This window comes from Diadema antillarum, unplaced genomic scaffold, assembly GCF_040938485.1.
Source record: "Diadema antillarum isolate AM-2024a unplaced genomic scaffold, OU_Dant_1.0 seq00000460_RagTag, whole genome shotgun sequence".
Lineage (NCBI taxonomy): Eukaryota > Metazoa > Echinodermata > Echinoidea > Diadematoida > Diadematidae > Diadema > Diadema antillarum.
In genome coordinates this window covers 1,055,001-1,079,900 of record NW_027271431.1, presented here as the reverse complement: position 1 = coordinate 1,079,900, position 24,900 = coordinate 1,055,001, and the positions used below count along the sequence as shown (strand labels likewise).

At 38.9% G+C, this 24,900-nt stretch overlaps 1 protein-coding gene across 1 annotated transcript in view; it reads left to right on the top strand.

Annotated features, from left to right (window-relative positions):
* The window catches only part of LOC139733064 (relaxin receptor 1-like), a 75,421-nt gene extending 54,241 nt beyond the window's left edge, over nt 1–21,180 (top strand). The window contains exons 13-20 of the mRNA XM_071643906.1: nt 535–606; nt 1,227–1,298; nt 2,231–2,302; nt 2,946–3,175; nt 3,896–4,348; nt 7,379–7,546; nt 12,675–12,854; nt 20,903–21,180. Of these exons, the coding sequence (XP_071500007.1) occupies nt 535–606; nt 1,227–1,298; nt 2,231–2,302; nt 2,946–3,175; nt 3,896–4,348; nt 7,379–7,546; nt 12,675–12,854; nt 20,903–21,180 (1,525 nt within the window). The remainder of the gene's footprint in view (nt 1–534; nt 607–1,226; nt 1,299–2,230; nt 2,303–2,945; nt 3,176–3,895; nt 4,349–7,378; nt 7,547–12,674; nt 12,855–20,902) is intronic.
* Nucleotides 21,181–24,900: the final 3,720 nt, after the last annotated feature.

Here is a 24,900-nt window from a genome sequence, read left to right as displayed (position 1 = left end):
TTATCATGGTCAATTTCATAGAGCCGTTCACACCGTACCAGACCCTTTTTACATTGTTTAAATGAGCTACGCTGTGATTGAAAATCATAGACTTGTTGAAATGTGTGGGGGTTTTTTTTATTACATATCAACACATTGATACGTTGATATTAAAAGGCAGAGTTGTATTTGGCAACTTGGCAACATCGCCACTTGCGACGCTATATACTTTCTGTGGCGACTGTGTATGGGTGTTCAATAATGATGCTCTCTTGAGAACATTGTAAATAAAACAGAAGCGAGTTCTTGGAAAACAATTACATCTGATTCCTGTGACGACGGTAAACTGTTCAAAATTGAAATCTAAACGCCCCGGAGCATTCTGCAATCACGTTTTGACAGGGCCATTGAACGACAATATCCGCTCCGGGCCTTGCACTCTCTATCGATATTGTTCAGTTTATAGAATCAGCTCTACTCGCGTAGCGATATATTCAATGACAATTACACAAAATCTCTATTATTCATTTTCGCTTACTCGTTTCCCCCTCACAGAGATATGTCCAATAACCAGATTTCAGAGCTACCAGATGGGGTCTTTGACCATCTCGAACATCTGCAGATTTTGTGAGTATACAAATTATATTCTTTCTTTATGTAAATCAAGGCACAAACTCCAATCGATTCGTGCCTTGAATACAAAGTAAAGATTGAAATTAGAAATAAAGCACAAATATTATAAAACGATATCATTTCCTTTTCAGACTCTTTGGATTATGTGATAGCGGGTGTTATTATACACATATAACGATCCGAAATCACGAAGTAATTTGTTTTGATCTTATCCACATCTCTTGATGCTCTGCATCCAACCGCGGGAAACATTATGCGACCCCATCCTCGAGTATAAGGGTAATGCAGGCGCTTTCGGGATCATAGTTGCCAATGGTTACCAGACGCTATAAAATTGATAATACCTCATGCGCAGCTGTAGCTCTTTGTCAGTATCATAGGAAAATAATTAATTTATGTCTGCAAATATCAACGGAGGTAACTGTCTTTGCTACTGGCAGTTATTCATTTTCTTCTTCCTTTTCTTTTTTAAAGCGAGAGGTGCACATGAGAAAAGTGACTGTCGAAATGACAAGAGCAGAAAAGCTCACATTCAGTTTATTTTTTTAATGGTGTTTACATATTTTGGATCATGTCCTTCAATACATCTATGTGTTTCTTCTTTGTTACTGCAGGAGACTTGGAAATAACCCCGTCACAACTCTACCGATGGGAATATTTGACAACCTCTCTAATCTTATTGACTTGTGAGTGCTTCATTAACATTTCGAAACGCCATTTCCTAATTTGAGGTGAATTCAGGTAATTGCTAATCTGTTTTCGGATTTAGAGTAAATCGTCAAAATGTATCGCAAACAAAAATGGTGGGTGTCTACCGTCAACTCAAATCATTCTGCTATAATGAAGAGACGGTGTACTGAAAATGACTTTGAATTCAAAACTGTCTCAAGGCGCGATTGTTGAGAAAGAGAGGAGGCTTACAAACAAGTATATAGTGACGTAATTAGAGATTGACTGGTAAAAATAATATCAAAAGAGGACTGCGATTATTGTAGGAGTAAACACATTGGGTTCCACGTGGAACTCATTCGGAAGAATGTGCCAGAGATGTGACACGTGACACTAGTGCTCATGTTGCACGAGTTTAACCTTTACAGATGTCACGGTCCTTAATACATGGCATTATTATATTGAATTATAATTATCACGTTTAGCTTTTACACTTTGGATGAAGAAATTATAGCTTACAACTACTGTACTTTGCACATTAAGTGACATTATTCATTTTTGACAATCATGAGTACTGTTATGTAGCTTGCAGTGCTCAGTATTCTGGCGCAATTGGAGATATTTGAATGAACGTAATTGATACAATCCCTATGTTATGAGCATTAATCATTCTTTCGACAAATCACTTTGATGTGATTTGGCGTTGTTCTTCAATCTCCATTAATCTCGTTTGTTTTCACAGTAAAAAAAATCAACTGTAATAGTTATTAGGATTCTAAAATGTCCAGTTACTTGCGACTGACTTGTTTTTAGATTTCTGTCGTCGTAATCGTCGGCGACGTCACCGTCGTCATCGTCGTCGTTGCTGCTTTTGTTCCTCGTTGACCATTCATTTCATTCTGATATTCCATCATGATCTCGTACGCTTATGTCTACTTTTGTTCCTCAGGAATCTGACTGGAATCGTGAACGCAAACATTAGCGCTGAAATGTTTGAAAACCTCGAGACACTGAAGCAAGTGTAAGATCGTTTCTGTATTTTATTTCTGCTTTTTTATACGCAAATAAAAGATACTTGTACATGGCAGGTACTTATGCATTGGCTGCATAACTGAATGCAAGGAACAGTAGTAATACGATATAATTCAACAAAATGACAAACCTAAATAACCATAATTATGTCTAGTAAGCAATATTGATAACAATTTTATGTAATCGTGTGACTATTCTCTTGAAGATAATGATTAAAGAATACAAGAGAACGCTTTCATAAGCAGTTGCTTGATTTGATGGCGGTATTATGATTAATAAAATCATTGGCTTTGCATGAACAAAAAAAAAAAAAACAAATACCGAGAGAAAAGTAAGTGAAAAGACAAAAAAGAAATAATTGTGCTTGGAGAGCAAGTACGAGTGGTTAGAGAGCTTTTCTTTTTTTAATATGTGTAGATTGGTAAACACAAAAGTGAATTACAAAGTACGACGATGTGTCCGTCAGTTGTTCGTGATTGTGTAAGTTTAAGTGTATGTCAACATGTGGTAGCGTGTTTATGTATGTGAATTAACTTTTGCGTGTGATCACGAATGTGTGTGTAAGTTCTTATTATACGAAGATTGGGATCGCGCTGTATATCTTTTTTCTTTACGCTGACGTGATGTGGCAGAGGGTTTGCAAAGTTCGAGTACTGTCGCTACGTTCCCCATGTGCGGACGTGCGAGCCTCGATCGGACGGGATCTCGTCCTTCGAGAACCTCCTGAAAAACGTCGTCCTGCGCGTGTTTGTCTGGACCATCGGCATCATCACCAGCCTGGGAAACCTGGGGGTCCTGGTCAGCAGGGCTTTCATGAAGGCAGAAAACAAAGTCCACACTGTGGTGGTCACTAATCTATGTGGTAAGCGATACGATCCTCCTCTGTACTTGTTAGAATTATGTACTTATTCATTTTTAACCTACTTTTTGTTCCACTTCTTCATTCATTTGATCTTTTAATTAATTATACTATTGTTTCATTAATGTATTCATTCATTATCTTATATCTAATCAGCTAATTTCCCATATACCTAAACTGTGTTTTTTTGTTCGTTTGTTTGTTTGGTTGGTTGGTTGTTGTTGTTCTTTTTTTTTTTTGGGGGGGGGGGGAAGAGAGGTTTGCCCTAGTCATAGTTTACATCGGGGACCAAGATCGAAAACAACAGTTAGCGGGAAAATCTGCGAAGCGTCGATATTAATCGTCAATATGAGCGGATGATCGACTCACCTCGACAAATGGATAATCAAATTGATCTCAAGTGATGGGAAAACGTTTTGTTAGACACAAAGTAAAGAGGTTGTGATGATTTGTCTGTGATAGAACCCCTGCAACCATGGCTGGTGCAGAAGGGACATCATCGCTGCGGGTGATGGAAATCAATGTCGACGTGATTACTTTATACCACCATGATACGGATCTGACTCATCTGTTGCCAGGTGTTTTACATCGAAAGTCGAAATATGCAGTTCATTCTTCAGTATACGATACGAAATAATGAACGTTTTCGTAAGTTTCAAGTGTTAAATCAACGTCTCTCATGTTTGAAGCATATCAGATGGCAGTATTCACTTTACCTAACAGCCGCTGATTTTCTGATGGGCGTCTACCTACTCATCATCGGCACGCAAGACGTCCGCTTTCGGGACGAGTACAACAAGCACGCGCTGCAGTGGACCAACAGTCACGCCTGTAAGATCTCCGGTTTCCTCGCCATGGTTTCCAGCGAGGTCTCCGTCCTCACACTCATGTTCATTTCGCTGGAGCGCTACTTCATCATCGTCTACCCGTACAGCTTCCAGCGCATCAAGGCCAAGCGAGCCATAGCCGTGCTCGCCTTCATCTGGTCGATCGGCACCATGCTGGCTTGGGTCCCCATCGTCGCCGTCGGCTACTTCGGAAACTTCTACGGCAGCAACGGGGTGTGCTTCCCGCTGCACCTGCACGACCCAGGCCTCCAGGGGTGGGAGTACTCCGCATTCGTATTCCTTGGCATTAACACTACAGCGTTTGGCGTAATCGTGGTTTCGTACATAGGTGAGTTATCACGGCACTCCCCTTCCCTACCTTTCTCCCTCTCTTTCTCTCTTGCATGTCCTTAGAAAACGTGGGCAATAGTGGTTTACCAACTTCCTTACCCCACGATGTGTGCAGGGAGCTGATGATTTGTGACGCGAGTTAGTCGGAGGAATGTCTGTTGCTGTCTACCTGTGTCTCCTTTTCCCCGCAATATCATATCTCATAAATATTTGATTTCCAAGGCTATCTCTCTTCACTACATGATCTGGAAACAAGAGGTGCCGTTTCCTTATCGTCTTTCATCAGCTCCGTTCTTGCCAAACTTCTGAAAGATCTTCTTCGTTTGTTGATCAGACTGTCCATTACTCAATAATGATAACAATAATGATGATAATAATCCTAATAATGACAATAATAATGATAATGATAATGATAACGATAATAATAATAATAATAATAATGATACGCGTGGCTTGTCATGGGACCAGAGGTTGCTTTGCTAGAGGATGCACTGTCGCCACAATACCGTTTCCCATGATAATGAGTAGCAGCAGATCTGAACTTCTAAACTTCAGGTCTAAACTTAAACGGACAAGGCACTTTCTTGCATTACCTTTCACAGTCCACCATCAAGGCAGATGCAGAAGTGGCCAGCCGGTGTGATGATACTATGTTCAAGGAAAAAGTATGGAAAGCAAAACGTCGCAGAAATGATTATTAAAGACGCTTAACACAGCGAGCAGGTATCACAGCAATAAACATCCTTTGACAAAAGAAATCCCTTTCATCTATAAATTTTTGCTCAGCGCAGTGAATTTCTCCGTATAATAGGAATCCAATGGTTATTTTCCGTTAAGCGATTCTGTACATTATGATCATCTTGCTGCACCACCATTACACGATAGCAGCGTCCGCAGCAAAAGGGAACAGCATTTGCGTAAGAACGTTTCATGTTTCCCAATTTCGCAGACATATTATACCAAATTGTCGATGGATATGCACGAATAAGAGTTCAAGAAAATGATATTGTTATACATAAGCACAACACTCAACTAACATTCACTTTCGATGGTTTCATGGAGAAGATGCCGCAATCTTGTGTGTAATGAAAGAAGTCAAATTGCTGCTTTCAAATATAAAGAGACTGTGATTGTCTAGAGCCGACTTGGTGTTGTTGATATTATTATATATGAATAGACAAAGAAATGAATGATAATAGTATTATTAGACATGATATTCGAAAGGTGAACAAATTTCATTCAAGATATTTGTATCGTGGGCTCATGATTTATGGCTAATGCATCTTGAGGGATTTCATCTAGTGCTTTGCAGGGCTGGCTGCCTCTTTTAAACTCTTTAAAACTCTGGTCTTTCAGAAGCAAAAGACCGTGATCTATGGGAATATTGATGCAATTAAGAACTGACCATCAGATATCTTACATTCATATTCAGTTCGCCTGCAATTCATTTCTTATTAAGTGTTATTGGGAGGCCTGTGGAGCATCACAAATGAATGAAAGAAAAAAATAAACACCTTGGACTATAAATCTCAGGTGTGGGGAGAAAAACTGCAAAGCGTGACCTAGGTCAAATCGAAATGGTGTCATTTGAAATGGCGATAGGCTCTACCTCCCAACTGAACCATGGGCAGCCGAGTGTGTAGAGATACTCGGTTATAGGCTGGCCTGTCGCTGCCCATGGGGAGATGATACTCATAACATATAGGTGGAGCGAAGCGAATAGAAACGCACGGTTGCATTTACAAATAGCGATAATTTACGGTACTGAACATTTGAATTTCACAATGTGTTCGACGACAGACAACAACCCAACTTTTCGTCGAAATCATGATGAAAGGATGCAAAAAAAAAAAAAAAAGCAGTAACAAACTTGACCTAACTGGCACAAGTTTCCCATTTTCTCATTCCCATCATTCAATTCAAAATATGTGCGTGTTTATCAATGCTGATGTCTTTTTTTAAAGCTGTGAATGGTATGTACATCATCATTGATGCGGAAAAAAAAGAAGGAAAAAAAAAAGATCTTTCCTTGGGAAGAGAGAGAGAGACAGAGTGCTAAACAAACGTGAGACGAAATTATGACGGCGTGTCATGATGCGTCAAGGACGGCAGCCCATGAAATTCATACTCCTCATGACGGTTAATAGACACTGCAATCAAAATATCCATTCTCCCTGAATTTGACCAATTGACCAGTTTCAAGTTGTTTATTTGGTTTGTGTGTGTGTTTGTTTGTTTTTTCTTTATCTAGAGCTTGTAACTCTGTCTGTAATTGAGCGTATTCAGATAGTGCCCATTATGATGTCATTGGATGAGTGAATGCTTTTATTTGAAATGCGAGTCTTGTCATTTGATAGACAACAATGAGGCGTTCACTCTCTTCATAGATCAGAGTCGATGACAAAAATTGACCTGCAATTACTAGCAGCAAGCTAAAACGACGCAATTAGTGCAATATCCTGTTCCATTGTATTGATGTTTCAGAACCATTATGCATTTCTGTACCCGAAAAAAACAAGCAACAAATAACAACGCATCATTGAGAAAATAGGACCACTGCGATGGACTCATAATATAGTGCTATTTGCCGTACCAAGTGAAATAGAAATCCGTCCGTGCATCCGTGCTCCTCATCTGTTTTTTTTTTATTAACACTCTGTTAAGAATTGGAACATACGCTTAACAAGCTTGCTTTTTAAGTAGGTTCCATCATATTTCTTTAGCATTTATACATAGAATGTTCAGCCTATTGAAGGAGGCAGACTTAATCAGAAGAAGAGCCACACTTACAAAGATTGACCGCTGTGTTCTATATGTTATATGATGTATATTTCTTCATTGAGAAATATGAAAATAAATTGAATTGAATTGAAAAAAAAAATGAAATAGACGAAATGTGGGATACTATTAAAGGTTCGCGCCGGAAAATTACTTATCAACTCGTTGAATTCTATTACTTCTGACTTCTTTATTGTTTGTTTGTATGTTTTTTTATCTATCTATTTTCATTTTTTTTTTTTGTTGCCAGGAATGTTTCTCAGTATAAGACGAACGCGTCGTGCCGCGGCGCAGTGCGGTATTAAAGGCGATATGACCTATGCCAAGCGGTTCCTATTCATCATCCTCACGGACTCGCTGTGTTGGCTACCCATCGCGGTGTTGAAGGTCATGTCTCTTTGTAATTACATCATTTCCGGTAAGTGCTGCAAAGGGAGTTTCCGTCAGGCTATTTTGCTTTTGATAATTACGACGATGGTTGTGGTAGATATAGTAACAGTAAGGAATGACGATCGCCATTATTACCGCTGTCGGTATTGCTATCCTTATTGTCGTTATAATGAGACTGGGTATTTCTTTAATTTCTGGCAACAGCAAACTAGGGAGAACAGTTTTATTTCTTTATGAAATCATATATGATTCAGATTTAGATGATTCGTTACTTGTTTACTTTTGCTATAGAGGAGGGCAAACAATTTGTGGACTGCACCAAAATCTCAAAGCGCGCAGATGTTGTTGATATAATGTACTAAAGTTACTCTTCAGATTCATCTTAGATGGGATGAGTGAAGCAGACTGTCTCAATTCTGACGGTGTTACAAATAATTAGTGACATAGGCCTGCGCTAATGTTTGCTTCTTTTCATCGACTGTCATGCTTTGATCTCTTTATGGTTTACCCAAGAGAATCAAATCATGTTAAGAGTGAAAATTAGAAAAGTATATACTACGGCAATGTCAACTAATGAATGCGCTTGTCAAGTCGCTTCCACGTTTCAAAGGTGGAGTGAGTATCCCAGTAAATATACCGCCGGCGAAAATGTTGGGATTTTATCGAGACTATTGAACGTGGCGAAAAAATAATGGAGATATAATTTCAGAAGTAAACCTGAAATGATATCAAATCTGGGGTGTTTACGATCATGAATCAAGAAAGTAACCGGCTATGACTTTTTTTTTTCTCAGACAGGTATACTTACTTACCTGGGACAAAAATTATGCGATCTTGTGGCTGAAGTCAACATTCACATCAAATATCAGCTGTTTGTCTCTGTAGGCGTGATTTCGTGAATAATGGAACTTTAAAAGAGAGCAAAACGCACTCAATGACGTTGTGTGCAACGTTGTTTGAATAATAAAAAAAAGGCGCATCCTGAAAATTGATTAGAGTAGGTAAAGGAGGAAAGCGACTTCCCAATACAGAGAATAGTTTGCCCATACTCAATTTTAATCAGTTCTATAGATGAAGTTTAATTTGCCGCGCCACAATACCGCAACCATTATTGTTGATAGCATCTGATTTCCCGTTCATGCATATAGAGTCCTACGGTGGTGCTTGTTATTTTTAGTTATTGTAACCCGTCAATACTCGCCATGCTAACCTCTGCATTGGCAATGCACATAGTTTGGGGGCAAAAGGGAATACGTATTCTCACCTTACGATATACAGTGCGTATCAAAAAAAAAAGTATTCCAACTTTGGTGGGCTACTATCTTATAATTGTCATCTATGGAGAGTGCAATGTTGGTTGTTAGGAAAGGAGAGCGCTTCTTCTTTCCATTGATACCTAATTATGATGGCAAATGTCATGCATGAGTGAGCACATGAACTTTAAAGACAATAATGACAAATTGCACTTCTTCCAAGTTTGCGTGTAATTCTGAAGGAACAATGCATGTCTCACTGCATGGATGAGATCTGTTAGTGAAAGTGGTCAAATCATCAGACCAGCTTGCACGACTGCAGGTTTGTGTTTAGGATTTCTTCTAACCTTTTATGGTTAATAATCTTCCACATGGTCACGTTGTTGATTACTTGGTCCTTCCCATAAAGGCTAAACCATTATCCATGTTTTTATATTCATATTCAAGATATGGTTTGTTGCATGCGAGCTATAGGTGTTTGATATGAAGACAAAAAAGGACTGTGTGGGGTCACCTCTGTGGGAGTGACGAAGTTATAGGACAGGTGACCATGTTAAAGGTTATGAACCATAATAATTATGTTAGGATAAACCCTAAACACAAACCTGCATTCGTACAGGATGGCCTATTTGGCCTATTTGGCCACTTTCATTGACAGATCTTATGCATGCACTGAGACATTCATTGTTCCTTCACAATAACGCGCAAACTTGGAAAAAGTGCAATATGACATTGTTGTCTTTAAAGTCCATTTGCTAAGTCATGCATGACATTTGTCAAAATTATTAGGTATCAATGGAAAGAGGAAGAATTCTCCTTTCCTCACAACCAACATTGCGCTCTCCATAGCTAAAAGTTATGAAAAAGTAACCCTCATTTTTTGAAACTTTTTTTTTTGATACGCACTGTATAGTACTGAAATGTCTGTGCCTTGCCATGTTACGTTCACGCGACCTTTCAAGAGTAGGCGGTAAGGCTGGTGACGTACGTCACTGAACATAGATTTATTCAAAGCAATGCCAGCTGAATGCGACAGAGTCTCCCATGTGAACGCAACGAATAGTAGCATGCTTTTCTCCAAATGTTTTTAATAATTTGTGAGTGAATCCTTCACAGACAGCTGCTGTGAAAAGTCCAGGTTATCCGTGGAGTCATAGCAACTACATAAATGCAATCTGTATGTTATCTGCAATGGCGATATCTCCTCGACTCTAAAAATGTACGAGTTGACTCCACTGCTCGTTTATGATTTGAATATGAGCCTTTGATTGATCAGGAAGAGGAATGAGACTTCCCTATGTTAATTTTATTTTATTGTATTTTTTTTTTTTTGGGGGGGGGGGATCGGAAATCGTTCTTTGATCATGAAACATGTGTTATGACAATGTCTCGCTTTGATCGTCAGTTATGTTTTATGACTGTGACAATGGACGTTCTTATGCAAACTGATATTCATACAAATCTGCTCCCTGGGAATCGGCATCATTAAAGGAGTTAATCCCTAAGCCATAATAGCTATGGTAATGCAGCAGTAAAAGGGACCTACCCCTACGCTCTTTTTGCATCCTATGCTGCAATCTTTATACCGCAGTTTGAGTTTCAAGTTATCTGGCTAGGTTTTTCTATCTAAGCATGAAAAATAAAGATAATGATAACAGTAATGATGTGGAAGGAGAACGCATAAGAATGACTTTTTGTAAACTCTCAAATCTAACGAGTGAAACGATGTCTAAAATTGATTTCTCTGCGGTTTGCCGCAGTGCCACACACACACACACACACACACACACACACACACACACACAAACGCATAAACACATACATGAATACATAAATACATATGAATATAATATCTAAATATATACAAATATAATTATGTTAATAATTATATAAATATACATTTATACAATTATGAATTATGAATTATGAATAGGAGAGTTAAGACTATAATGGGTCTCTCGATGTTTGCTTTGTTGCATTTGTTTGTTTGTTGTTCCGTTTTGTTTTGTTTTTTGCATTTCTTCAGGGTGATTGATTGCATGTTGATGCATCCATTACACATGCAAGGCTTAGCAAACACACAGAAACTAGTGGGCTACTTCGTACATTGACCGAGTACGCTGCTATTTGGCCTCGTCTAATTGTGATTAATTAATGCGGCTCACCGCAGAAAACACACATTTCACTCGTCTCCAGTTGCAATGTAAAACCATTAATCCATAGAAATGAAATGAAATTTGCCTATCAGTATTTAAGACTTTGCCATCGAGATTTTGAATAAGGCGAATTAATTCTTAGAAAGCTTTCCTTCTTCCGACCCGCAAGTCGTCAGCAGCTAATCTAGTTAATTCACTGTTGCATTACACCATCCCAGCTAAGGTCTATAACCTTACGATGTTATTTTTCAAGTGAACCCGCCCTAAATTCGAAGCAGCGCAGTCTTCTTTGGACTTAAAGCTTTCAGGTGCATTTGTGTGTATATAGATGTGCGTGTTTGTGTGTTTATATGTTTCTTCTTCTTCTTCTTCTTCTTATTATTATTATTTTCATTATTAGTATTATTATTATCATCATTTATCTATTCAGTCATTTAGTTAATATTTCAAAATGAAATACAAACGAGAAAATCATATTAGGCCCACATGATTCTAAAGAATGTGGTGATTTTAAGTTCATACCGCTGGTTGCCAGGGGAGGAAAAGGCAAACTTAATCACCGAGGCTCGAGGCCTTCCTCCCCGACAAGTGCATGCACCCATGATCAGTTATATCAATGTAAAACAGTTACAAACAATGTCAAATAATACATTATTACACAAAAGAATTATACATTTGAAATCCAAATAAATATACAAATGCAAATAAGCCTTCATATAGTATTAGTCACTTGAAACATAATTATATATGGTTTATCATAATCTCACTTTAGGCTATAAACAGAACTGAAAATTCAATGTATATAATATTTCATGTAACAGACGTCGGTTTTTTATTCTAAATAGCAAACATCACAAACCACGGTGTGCCCAATGCTTGATCAGGCACTACTTCATTTGGATAGGTTACAGAGGGTAAGCACTATCTGGGCACCCGTCCCGCTTCATCATGAATATTCATCATCTACATGTATCCGTAATACCGTTAAAATACATATTTTTTTTCATTTCCCGGCAGCGTTTTTACATTTCTCGGCAAAACTGAACATTTTTCCATCTCCCGGCGAGACGTTTTAACATTCCCCGTTGATGCAATTTTTCGAGATTTTTACATTTCCCGGCCATACGTTTTGCACGTATCCAGCGTTCTGCCATTTACTAGTACAGTATCTTACTGCCTGATGAATATTCATGATGAAGCGGGACGGGTGCCCAAATAGTGCTTACCTAGGAGGCCAAAACACCACCTGTGCATTTATCAATCACAATTATATCATAATACAAATAAAAACAAAATGAAATAAAGCCTGGATTATCATATGAACTCAAACATGTTCAAAAAGAAAAAACCGCAAAACCGAAGTTGAATTAGCCATTATTATACACAAATGTCAAATGAAATGATTACATAAATCAACAGAAAACTGTTAGATATTATTGGGAACATAGACTCTGGGTATGAATTATCTTTTTTCCCTGTGACAATGATTTGCTTACCTTTCATGTGCAAAATCAGCCATGAATAATGATGAACTATGTGTATATTTCCGAAAGTGATCATAGCTGATTACTTGTACCACGCAAAGACAATAATAATACCAAATCATCTTCATGACATGCCACAACATTCAGCATTCAGTTAGAGCCACAAAGAAATGTGAGTCTCAGCGATTCTGTGTAGTTGATAATGCTATTACTTTTGTTCTTCCATTGTTTTTTTTTTGTTTTTTTCTCACACCTGATTACAGAAACTCTCTATGGTTGGATAGTCGTGTTTGTACTCCCAATCAACAGCGCCCTCAATCCAATTCTGTATACTATCAGCACCACACCGTTCGCCATGTGGTTCATGCGACAGCTGAAGCGAGGTAAATTCCGTACGTCTGGCTGTTACGTCGGCAGTAAAACCGAGATATTGGAGGCAAGAGGTTTGTTGTTGCAATTGTTGGACTCTGTTCATTAATCGCACCCAATTCTTTGCACCAGTATTGTAAGCACATCTTATAAAGTTCGGATTGCATTGTTCTAACACACTGTCGTTTCAGTGCGTAGCTAGTGGGATGGGATGCATCCTTTGGGTTTTTTTTTTAAATAATTATATACATTAAAAAGTACATCAAATTGTTGGGGAAATGCAACGAATGCAACTGAAAGGTAACGTTTATCATCCATTCATTAAAGTTTGATGATTATTTTGGTCCTTTGTTTGAAACTTATTGTATTTCAACTCTTCTATTCATTAGTCTTTACACACAAAAAAAGAAACCAATACACAATTTGTTTCCCTAAATACGTATTCTAGGTGGTATTTCCAAGACGTATTATCTAAGATCCATTTCTGTATAAGTTGATCATGCTCACACAAAACAGCAATCTTTGGAATGAATGAGAATGGTTCATTGCATGTGCCAATAATACAGAATGACATATTTGCATGGAAAGGGTTGTCCCGAAATTTACACAAGAAATCCATTTGAATATTCAATTTTCAATTTTGTGCGAAGTTAGCCCCCGAACTTGGTTAAAAGCCAATCAGCAGCCGAAGCAAATACAATGTCTACAGAAGGTCAACCGATGACTGCCCAACCACACCAGAAAGCTACATGAAGATGCGATTTTTCATTACAAAATGAATCTAGCTTGGCAGGATTTTCGGGTTACTTTTTGACCGGCTAAAGATTTTTCCGCCACTCACGAAGTTGCTGCAAAAGCCTAATAAACTCCACCGGCGGTCATACGATGGCCTTTGGATGCCCTAACGAATAACCCGAAGTTTATACGATCAGAGCCGAATTTGATCATTTCCTTTATCTAGTGTCCATGGCATAGTGTGAAGCCTGGTGCAATCTTTGCAGAAACTGGTTTCGTACATGTTGATGTTGGTAGGTTTCGACAAAGCGCTTGGAATCTTAAATTACTAGTGTAAAGCCCTATGCCCACTGTGCAACCTGAGCCTGCGAGCTGGTTCGAGCTGTATGGGACACCAAGTGTCGCATGGCCTATTTCGTTACGAAATCAGCCATTTCGTCGACGGAATGTTGTCATTTCGTAGTTCATTTCGTAACGAAATGACATTTCGTAATACGAAATGACTGATTTCGTCACGAAATAAGCCATGCGACACACTTGGCGTCCCATACAGCTCGCACTAGCTCGCAGGCTCAGGTCGCACACTGGGCATTGGGCTTAAGTTCCGATTTGTCAGGCTGGTCATTGATCCGTCGTCTGGCCCTCTCTTTAATTGTATGCGTGGCATTTTTTTTTCACCACCATGACTACTAACAATGTGTTTCATGTCTGCATGACTAAACTAACCAATTCGTTCATTGACAGTCAAAGTGACGGCATGTGAGTTTCCACATTATATGTATTTTCTTTCTTGGACAACAATGAGAGAATATACCAACTACACGATTTAAGCATCCAAGATATTTGGCGGGGAAATCCACCTATCTGCATCCTGGGACAGGGCAGGGATGCAGCGCAAAGGATTTCACAACGATGCACGAGTAAGGCTCTCGCAAGTTGCTCGGAGAGTGAAATCCACACTAGTCTTTTGCTAAGGCAGCTCGCAATAATTTGTGGACGTGCAGTCACAGCGAGTGTAAGACCCAATGCCCACCTTGTGACCTGAACCTGCGAGCTGGTGCGAGCTGTATGGGGCGCCAAGTGTCACATGACCTATTTCGTGAGGAAATCAGTCATTTCGTCGACGGAATGTTGTCATTTCGTAGTTCATTTCGTTACGAAATGAACATTTCATCGACGAAATGACAACATTTCGTTACGAAATGACTGATTTCGTCGCAAAATAGGCCATGCGACACTTGGCGCCCCATACCGCTCGCACTAGATCGCTGTGTGCGAATCCACCGCTCTCTGTGTGCGAGTACATTGCGAGCTGCCTTTGCAAAAGGCTAAATCCATATGGTCATTAAATCGCCACAGAACTGTGAACGTAAAGAGAAGAAAAGTAGCCTATTGTGGAATTAGGGTCACCCGAGTTCCCTGTTTCAACCACGAAAGTCTTCTGAAAAATCAAAATTCGTTCATAACTTTTTTTTGGTAATACTGGTAATTTGCAAACAAACAATGTAACCTCACACTAATGACAACACGATAACCTCTTTGAGAATGCACTAAGAGTCAACGATGGAGTCTGCATAATGAGGAGTCTGCGTAATGTACGACTCAATTTTGAAGAGCGGACAGAAATGGGAATGTTGGTTTGAGCGCGAAATACCCCAATAGCGCGTGATGGCCTATTCGTCCAGTGTTTTTTTCTTGTTTTTTGGGTTATTTCGTGTTGATATTCCATCCTTTTTGGAAATGGTGAAGGCGTGCTTACAATGCATGTTCGATGTCTAAACGGGTTTAATCTTTTTAAAAGTCCATAGTGCGTACAAACGTATTAATACCCGCTTGCATTGACATAAAGACATGTCCAATGTCGCTTTAAAATCAAGGATTTATACCAGAGATCCATACGTCCCTGGTTTCGTGTATGCTAATGCATGTTAAGATCTGTTGATGTATACTGGCCCTTCATAATGTACAAAAGCCTTTAATCTTTTGATCTAATAAGCATTACGTATCATTTTTCTTTCACTTTTCTGCACCTTGCTATGAAAGCCACGCATACTAAACCGTAAACTCCCAATGATATCGAAAGCCCAGACTGAGACAGGGGAAGTCATATTTTTGTTATGTCCTTTCCTGTAAGTTTATCTTCATAACCTTTCACAAAGACTGATGTACATCAGTAGCCACCGACACAAAACACAAACATTTTCAAAGTTTAACTTCGAGAAATCTCCCGTAAAGTTTGCGCGGAGTTTCAGTTCTCGAAGTTTGGGTCACTGGTGCGCATGCGCAATTTTGAAGAAAGTGCGTGCCGTCCGACTTTCGCGACAAGACAGGAAGGCCGAGAGTACGCGGAAGCAATCAGCTGTGACAGTCCCCGTACCTAAGCAGTTTTGCTTTCCTGTGTGGACGGAGGCGTGGCGACAAGATCGCCGATTGGCTGACTGGCTGGGTGGCTCAATCCTGCCAGGGAGGTGAGACCTTATTGTCTCACCTCCCTGATCCTGCCCAGCATCGGCCCGGGGACCAAACGCTATTTTGGCCGAGTACCGTTCTCGTTTTCCACAAGACGGTACGTTTCTCGGATTTGATAACGCGCAGAAGCAAATTTTGCTCACGGCACGCTCAACTACCAGCCGCGTCGTGCTTTCGAAAGCTGTGACACACACGTAGTACATCCCCATTGAGCGCTCGCTTCTGAGGCACCGCCCCGAAAAAAAGGTGGTGGACCTGTCACGTCACAAACTTTGTGAAGTTTCAGTTGCGAGCGTATCGACTGCACAATACAAACTTTGAGAAGATCTACGGGGGTTCGGGTAATTTCCCTAGTTAGAGTGGGAAGTTTCGGGAGAAGCTTTGTGACAAAGTTTTTGGAAGTTTATGGTCAAACAGTTTCGCAGTATTGCCGACAACTCAAACGGCACACACAACGACTCATGTGTCAAGTATGTACAGAAATTAGGGTACCCAGTTTTGATATGCTCTATTTCCCTTTACTATCCCCATGTGTGTCACAAAGTATAAAAACCTAAATGTGTTATAGTGTTGCTTAGAAAACGAAAACTTATTTTATTGTTTGTGCTAAAATATCTTATTGTGTGGTATCATTTTGCCATTCGTTTACTCAAAAAGAAAATGAGTTATCGTGGGAGAACATTGATTTATGGCTTTCCGTAGGAAACCACCAAATGATTTCACTATACAATGTGATTATGATTATAACGTCTTTTACTATAATATTTTGACTAAACAATGCTATATATCACAATTTGCTAGTTTGACAAAACTTTAAAACTGACGCTTTTTGTGCAGCTGTTATATAGGCCTAATATCACTGGGGAATTATGATAATCCAGAAAGCTTAGACTTGAGGCTAAAGAGAGTGCAGAAGAGTGGTGTGTTTCATTTTACGATAGAAAACTTTAAAAATCACATAGTTGAATATGTGTGAAAGTAAAGGCCACTACATGTAAACAGCAGCCAACCTGAGACTGCGTAACATTGAGCCTAGCTGAAACTTAGACCACTGAACTTTGGCTAGTTTTGTTGAAGTCATCGACGCATAGCAGTCTTGAAATTGCAAAAATACACTATACATGTATAATAAGAATCGCCCATAAACATAATATCAGAATCAGCTCTTGATATATACGGTTACGGATTTTTGTTGTCATTATTATTAACTGTCTCTTTCGGTTTTTTTTTCTTTTTATTGTATCGTAACTTTTTATTTGTCGAGGTGACCATTTCGCTTCAATAACCGCCCACCCTCTATACAGGTCATTTGATGGAAAATGCATTACCATATTCTAGAAACGGAACAGCCAGTAGTGCCTTCTGAATACGTCAGACCGGTATACGAACACCGTGAGGTAGATAAAGCCAATCTCAGAGAGTTCTCATCATCTCTTTTTCCTCTTCATCCTATTTTTCTTTTCTTGAAATATACCCCTGGCGTGGCTGATGCACTCTTCTGATTAGACCCCGGCCTTTCATTTTCTTTTTCTCCCTTTTCCTCTCTCCTTGGAACACTACCTCGAAATCCGGGCTTGATTTATTTCCTATATTTCTTTACTTTTTTTAAGTCCATGCATACAATCAGAGACCAATTATGACTTTCTGACGCAACTTGTGTTTTATCACTCACCACAATTCTTGATGTGCATTTACTTTTGTTTGCATTCTATTTCTTTCTTTTTATTCCATAGAGAATCTCTTTGATTGATGTATCATGTTATGCAGTGTTGCACGCTTCGTTGATTGCTGTGGTATTTTTTCGGTGTGTGTTTGTGTTAACGTTACTAGTAATTGTAAATGTATTAATTTGTGTTGTCGAAAATAATGACTGTATGCGTTTATTCACGAAGAAGATTGCATCTAAAATGCAATTTTTGAAGCAGAACTAAAGAATAAAGTCATCTTGCCTAATTCATGTTCCTAGAGGGAGGTTGGCGGTTCCACACACTGATATTCTTTTTTATCACTCATTGTTGTCATCGTTACTATCAATATCATCATTGTTATCATTACCATTTGAAACCATGCATGAATTTCGTCTAAATGGGTTCCAATGGACACACACTTGGGATCGTTTCACACACAATGACTGTTGCTAGGTCTGGTTACTTAAATTGGCGACATTGAGCAGTTTGGTTGCCATGGAAACCCCTGATGATGAACGCATGCGTTAAGTTTATATCCTATGAAGAAACGTATTTATTTACATTTTTGTATGTAAGTACCTCATTGCTCTTCAGTTGCTTGCAACATTTCATGACGGTAAGCATCAACCATAAAAATCACGTTATAGCTACACATTTTATGACAACAAATCACTTTATTTTGATGATTTTATTGTGCAGCAGCCTGTGTGAGAATGTTAACATTTCGTGTGAATGTTGAAAGAACAGTGGGAATTATTGTTATTACACCGTATTTCTCTTAGAAAGTGGTTCTTTCGGTGTTGTACACAATGTAGGCGTAAGAAAAATGGATGTACGGTTATCGTTTCATATAATTTTTTTTTCTGGAAGGGGGAACACATTGAGAATAACTTAGAATAAATCAGAAGTATTCTTGTAACTTAGAAAAAAATGCTGAAGAAAATGACGTTCTGAATTAAATAATAATAATAATAACAACAATAATAATAATAGTAATAATAATAATAACGATAATAGCCGCAATACGGCATTGACAGAGAAACCAAATAGTTTTATCTACATACTTCTGACAATTATTGATGCATGAAACATGTCAGTACATTTAGACACAATAATGATTGGAAAAATACTAAAGAATATTCGCCTCATTTTATAACTTATCATATCAATGAGGAACATGTGCCTTCGTCTGTACCTTCGAATGTATTGCAGTCTGAGGTCAGAAGACATCATAGTGTTCCAAACCAGGAACGTTATTTGTTAACCCATCAGAAAGATGAAGCCCGTATATCATCTTATCATTTTTATTTATTTATTTATTTTTTTATTTTTTTTATTTATTTTTTTTTTTTGGTTAGTGGTCAGCAGAGCAATGTTGTAAAACATTGTTCCGGTGAATTTACCTTAAAGTCAAAGAGCCGTCTTAAGTCCCCGCAGCTAAATTAATCTTTACTCCTGTCCCCCCAATGTTGAGCAGGAAAATTGCTAGAAAATTGCAAATGAGACTAATGAAGTAACCATTTATTGGCTGTTATTAGTTAGAAGGATTTCCATTGTCACCTGTTTATTCCGATTTTCACCTGTATTTTGCCGGCATTGGTCCTTTTCCTTTCCTTCAAAATAGCTTTGGTTTTTCATTGACAAACTATCACAATGAGATCACACATGATAGTCAAACCAATGAAAGATTAAATGAAGGGACCATTGTAACAAGCTCTGTCCTGATCAATAATGACCATTCATTTGTTGGAACATGTTTTAGGACTCTGTAAATGGGTCGTCGATACGTTCAACTCGAACTATCAATTTAGAGTGCGATTTTGGTCGTGGGAATGGGTACAGTACCAGCAGTGAAGTTGTTGAAATCACTTTAGTTTCGCAATCAGGGATAAATATTTCCAGGTTTTAAAGCCCAATAATCTGATTACACTTAAGTTCTTCCCGTTGTAAACCAATGTCCTAACAATGGGGGTTTGCATACTGTGTAAGTAATGTGGTTAGACGGAATGCCATCAATTTACATAATTTGAATGAAGGATTAAGGATTCAACCAGGCTTTTAAGCTTTCTTTTCTGGTTCAGCGCATACACCTTAGAGTGCGTAAGTTATGTTGTTCAAGGTTTATCCAATTGGAAATGAATTTGGTAGGAAAAAGTGATGAAGAAATTGTATAATGATCCGTCATTGGTAGAAAATTTCCGTTATCCTTCTCAACCTGGTATTTACAAATTCGACACGCATCACTTCACTCACGCCGCTCCAAACTTACGTATCTTTCCTATATATAACTGCGCATTAAATCACATCGTGTAATTTGTGTTTCACAGACACCCACACAAACAAGGCGGCAGCCCGCCCTCAAAAAGCCCGACTCAAATCCCCTTTACCTGGTCCATCTGTTGGACATTAACGATTTAAGAGCATGATTTTTTGTATATTTTATTTGTTTGCCTTATAATGCCGTCACAATCTGCTGATCAGGTGGATTAGGTTCTCACTGGAACACGTGAAAACGCCGCAAAGTACAACTTCACTTTCACATCAAAACCTAAGCAAGAAATGTCGACTACTCACTTTTGAGCGCACATTTCGACATAGTCCTCGCACCTGTAAACCTCCCATGTTCCAGCCAGCAACGTTTTTTTTTTTTTAATGTATTTATTGGTCCGACCAATCCTCTCCCAAATTGCTTAACGAGTTCACTTCCTGTAATCGTTGCAACGACATAATACCGTCTGAAATGCACATAAGTTGTGCAAGAGTAAGGCACATCAATTCAACTGGTATCAGGATAATATCGATCGAAGGTTTCAAATTTAATCACTTTGGTTTACAAACTGACAGGATCTACTCTCTTTAAAGGCAAAGTTAAGTTGTGTGTATTGATCTAAGGCCTTCTGGTAAGCGATCTCAGTTTTTGAAACACTAAAATTCAACGTAATATAATCAGAATAATATAACATCACCATCATTTGATGTATACGATAACATAGGCCTGTGCTGGATAATGCAAAAAATCCGATAGTTCTCTTTGTCACATAGCCCTAATTGCATTGAAGAAATTTTGAAGATTTTTTTTTAAATGTGTGTGGGTTGTTTTTGTTTAACGGGGAAACTTTTAAAGAAAACTTATAGAACCTATTGCTCTAAATATTTCGAGAAAGCTAGGCAGTGGATCCCATGTATATCAAACGATGTCAGTCGTTCGGCTATTGATATTCCGCATGCAGGTCGCAGCGACAGTTCGGACGGCTACACATCTTACACGAACGTACCCAAACGTGCATCTTGTTTTTCTACGACTAACGTACCCACCGGCATTCAGCTCGACCCAGTAACTGTGGTACCCGTGAACTCAACATCGACATCGACGTCGCTTGCCAATAACGCCGACTCGTCACTCGGTACGGCCCCCGAGCATACCCTACCAACCATGGTCACGCTGCCTACTGGCCCGAACAGACGGCGATCCACACCTATCGTGCTTCTGTCAGATCTTATGGAATAAAGTCATTTGGAATCTGTTCACACGTTATGTACTCCCTGGATTGGCTGGAAAGAGATACTTTCTTTATCCATAGCGAAAGACTAACAATCTCCGTAAGATCTGATGGTGAACGTCTGGCTGCGTTATACACGTGGAATAATGTCTTTGTCTGCCTGCCTCTCTGTTTTACGAGTCTAACCGCAGACTATATCACTGAGAATATATTCAGCTTATATTATTCAACTACACACAATGATTTGGTTGATTGCCTATGCGCATATGTGTGTGTACGTATGTGTGTGTGTGTGATACTTGAGGGATGCGTGCCTAGGCCTATTTGGATTAATTCTGGGTTCCCACTGCCATGCGATCAGCTACGCACGCCACGATTGGCCATCAGTAACTGATCGTGGAATTTTCGTTTACGTCTATCACAATCTTCGCCATGATTGAAATCGTGATCTTCATTATGGAGTAATCATTGTGATCTATTAGATCTTGAGGTCAGTCGTGAATGGCAATGACGTTGATCGTAGGAAAAGTTTTGGACGACTCAAAACTTTTCTACGATCAAAGCAATTGCCACGAGTGACATCAAAATCTAATCACTGCGATCATTCCATGATTAAAACCTCGATTCAATTGTTGCACAACTAGTGTGATATACACTATCAGCTACGAATCGTCAATCGTGGCGTTCGTAACGGATCGCACGATAGTGGAAACGTAGCATAAGAAAATGAGGGTATATCTATTTTAAGAGCTTGTTCATACATGTATTTTTTTTCTTATGTCCATTTCTATCTAAAAGACGTAAAAGATACACTGTACGTACGTTGTTCGACATTAATGGCATTGTATAGATAGATATCTAAATAATATACATATTATGTCGAGGATAAGGTGTTATTCAACTGCCAATTGAAAATGACGGTAATGCTTAACACATGGTTACACCAACAGGCTAAATCAAATCCTGAATATCTCACAAAAACTAATTTCTCGTTCGTATTATCAGTTCTCGTATAAATTCATTTATACTCCAGAAAAAGGAAAGATTTGTTAGCTGAAACAAAGATGATGAAATGTGTATCTCTAAAATGCATGACTGTACAAGAGTTGAGACAGTACATCCTCATTGTAAAAAATGAAATAGTGGTATTTCATAAGCGGTCAAATGAAAAATGGCAGATGCGTAAAGAGGTAAAATTCATTAAGTTTGAGTCTGCTGTTATCAACATTAAACATGCATTTTGTAGGAATTTTTTTTACATCTAAGTTTGAACAGCCCCGACGAATGCAAATGAAAAACAAGATATCGTCCAGAATAATGGGAACACTGCGTAACGCCATGGTAAATAGTCAAGACTTAGTGTAAGATCGCGTCATTTATTTACAGTGTTATTACAGTACACATCAATGCATTGCCGTTCATTTGCACGAGCATAATATGTCTTCTTAAGTATTTTATTTACTTCCTTAGTTCTGGTTCATGACATAATAAATGAATGTGACATGGCCTTGCGTTATTGTTAAGTCATGAAATTATTCTGTCTGAGGAAGGATGAGATATAAGCTGTCACTTAGGATTTTTTTTCTTGTTTTTTCGGTTTTTCTTTTTCCATATTTCGCAGTATACATGCAAGATGCTTTTAAAATGTACTTTTTGCTGGTTGTGCTGATTTGCAGATTTACTTCAAACTTACCCTGTTCACATGACTTTGGCCCTCTATTCCTAAATGCCTGTGCCATTACCTATATTAATAGATTTCCAAAACTAATATATCTGGTAATAGGCATTTTTCTTTTCTGTCTTTCTTGGTTTATAAACTGGATTTTTTTTTTGCACTATACAACCACTGTTTTGAAAGATGCGCTGAAAAAAAAAGAAAAAAAAAGGGAAATTGACCTGTCAAGAACATTATAAATTTACCCCTTATTTTCTCAAAATTTATACTACCTCATTCTTGATATTTGTGTGTATGTGCCCTCCGTTACACGACATAGCTGTAGGATTTCCATGACCATCATGTCAGAGGGGGATCCCCCCTTTTTTAGTTGCAGCGCTTAGACATTATAATTTTTCAAAGAATTTAAACAGAAGAAGGGAAAATCACGAAACAGAAACATCTAATAAATTTTGTTGGTTTTTGTGTGTTTTTCTCTGCAGTTTGAATGAATAACAAACGTGTCGTTTTATCTTTCTTTGAAAATGTAACAAATATGCCACCTGCAGCAGTGTAGAGTGTATATCTGGTTGTTGAATCAATTCTTTACAAGGTAAAAAGCTCCCTCTTAGGGAATGGGGGCCACCCACTACCAAACTTACCCCTGCTCTGTCAAACGTCAGTACTACTCGGTCACTCCGCTCCCTCGCTTGCGCGTTTTCCCAAAGGTTTGAACATGTTATTCCTTCCCCCTACCGAGGAAATGTTTCTACGTACGGTGATGCCCCTCCCAGACCCTACTATGCTCGGTTTCTTCACTTTTTCAGAATGATCCACTATTTCCCATTATAAAATTCCCAGTTGCGAGCTTAAAATGTTTGTGTTTGCAAATATTTGTGAAAAGTTGCAAATAACAGAAGCATGCCAACAACATGTTTGACCCCTCCAAGACGTTTAGGACTGGTAGGGACCCCCAAACCTCTGTTCGTGATCTCGCGTTTTTTAAGGGTGTAAGTCACTCAGGCTAGCTTTTCAATTGCAAATCGTATGATTTGACGATAGGGAGCTTGATTTTCGCGACTGGGACGTCCAGGGGAAAAAAAAAAAAAAAAAAAAACACGTTCTGAGCATGCGCAGAAGCGCGCGTCAAGTCGATCTAATTATAACTTGCATCGTCTGAGTTTTTCACTTCGCGTTCTGAGCTATTTTTACGTCCGCACAATTTGCGACGTAGGGAGCTACTTCATGCACCGATCATATGGGTGCGCCATTTAATTTTTCATACGTTGCGTCCCAGCGTAATCTAAAGCTACTTTTCAGCACGACGCAGGGAAGAGGAGAACGTCCAGCTCAAGCGTCGTCTCAAGCGTCCGCGCTGCAAATCTAAAGCTCCCTAATCACAAGTGGGAAAACGCGTCTAAAAGTCGAACGAAAAATTTACGTAGGAAAAAAAAAATGTCACAGCCTTCAAGCGTGATGGAGATATTGTAGCATATCAACTAAATGAATTCAGCGTGCCCATCAAATCTCAATAGGGAGCTTTAGATTTTCGTGACGGTACGTTCAGAGGGGAAAAAAAAACACCCTATTCTGAACATGCGCAAAATAGCTTATCAAACTCGATCTATTTATATCTTGCGTCGTCTGAGTCTCCCCTACGCGTTCTGGGCTATATTTACGTCCGCTCAATACATTCACGACGCTGAGAGCTGTTTGATGCACCGATCATATGGGGGCGCCATTTTATTTTATTCAGGTTGCCTCTCCGCGTTATATCTAAAGCAGGGAGAGAGGAGAATGTCCAACGCACTCGTCGTCTCAGACGTCCGCGCCGGAAATCTAAAGCTCCTTATTTACAAGTCTGACGTTGACATCTCCCCTAAACGTCCCATATAGGCCTAAGTCAACATATTTGTTGGACTTTACAGGACGGGTACAGTTTTGCCATTTTATTTTTGCTTTCTTCCACTCTGTTTCGTGTATACTGAGGGAAATGGAGGCAGTTGAGATTGTGTGAGCGAACGCAAATGGTTCGTTCACAACAAGCGACTATTGATACAGTACTAAGGATTCT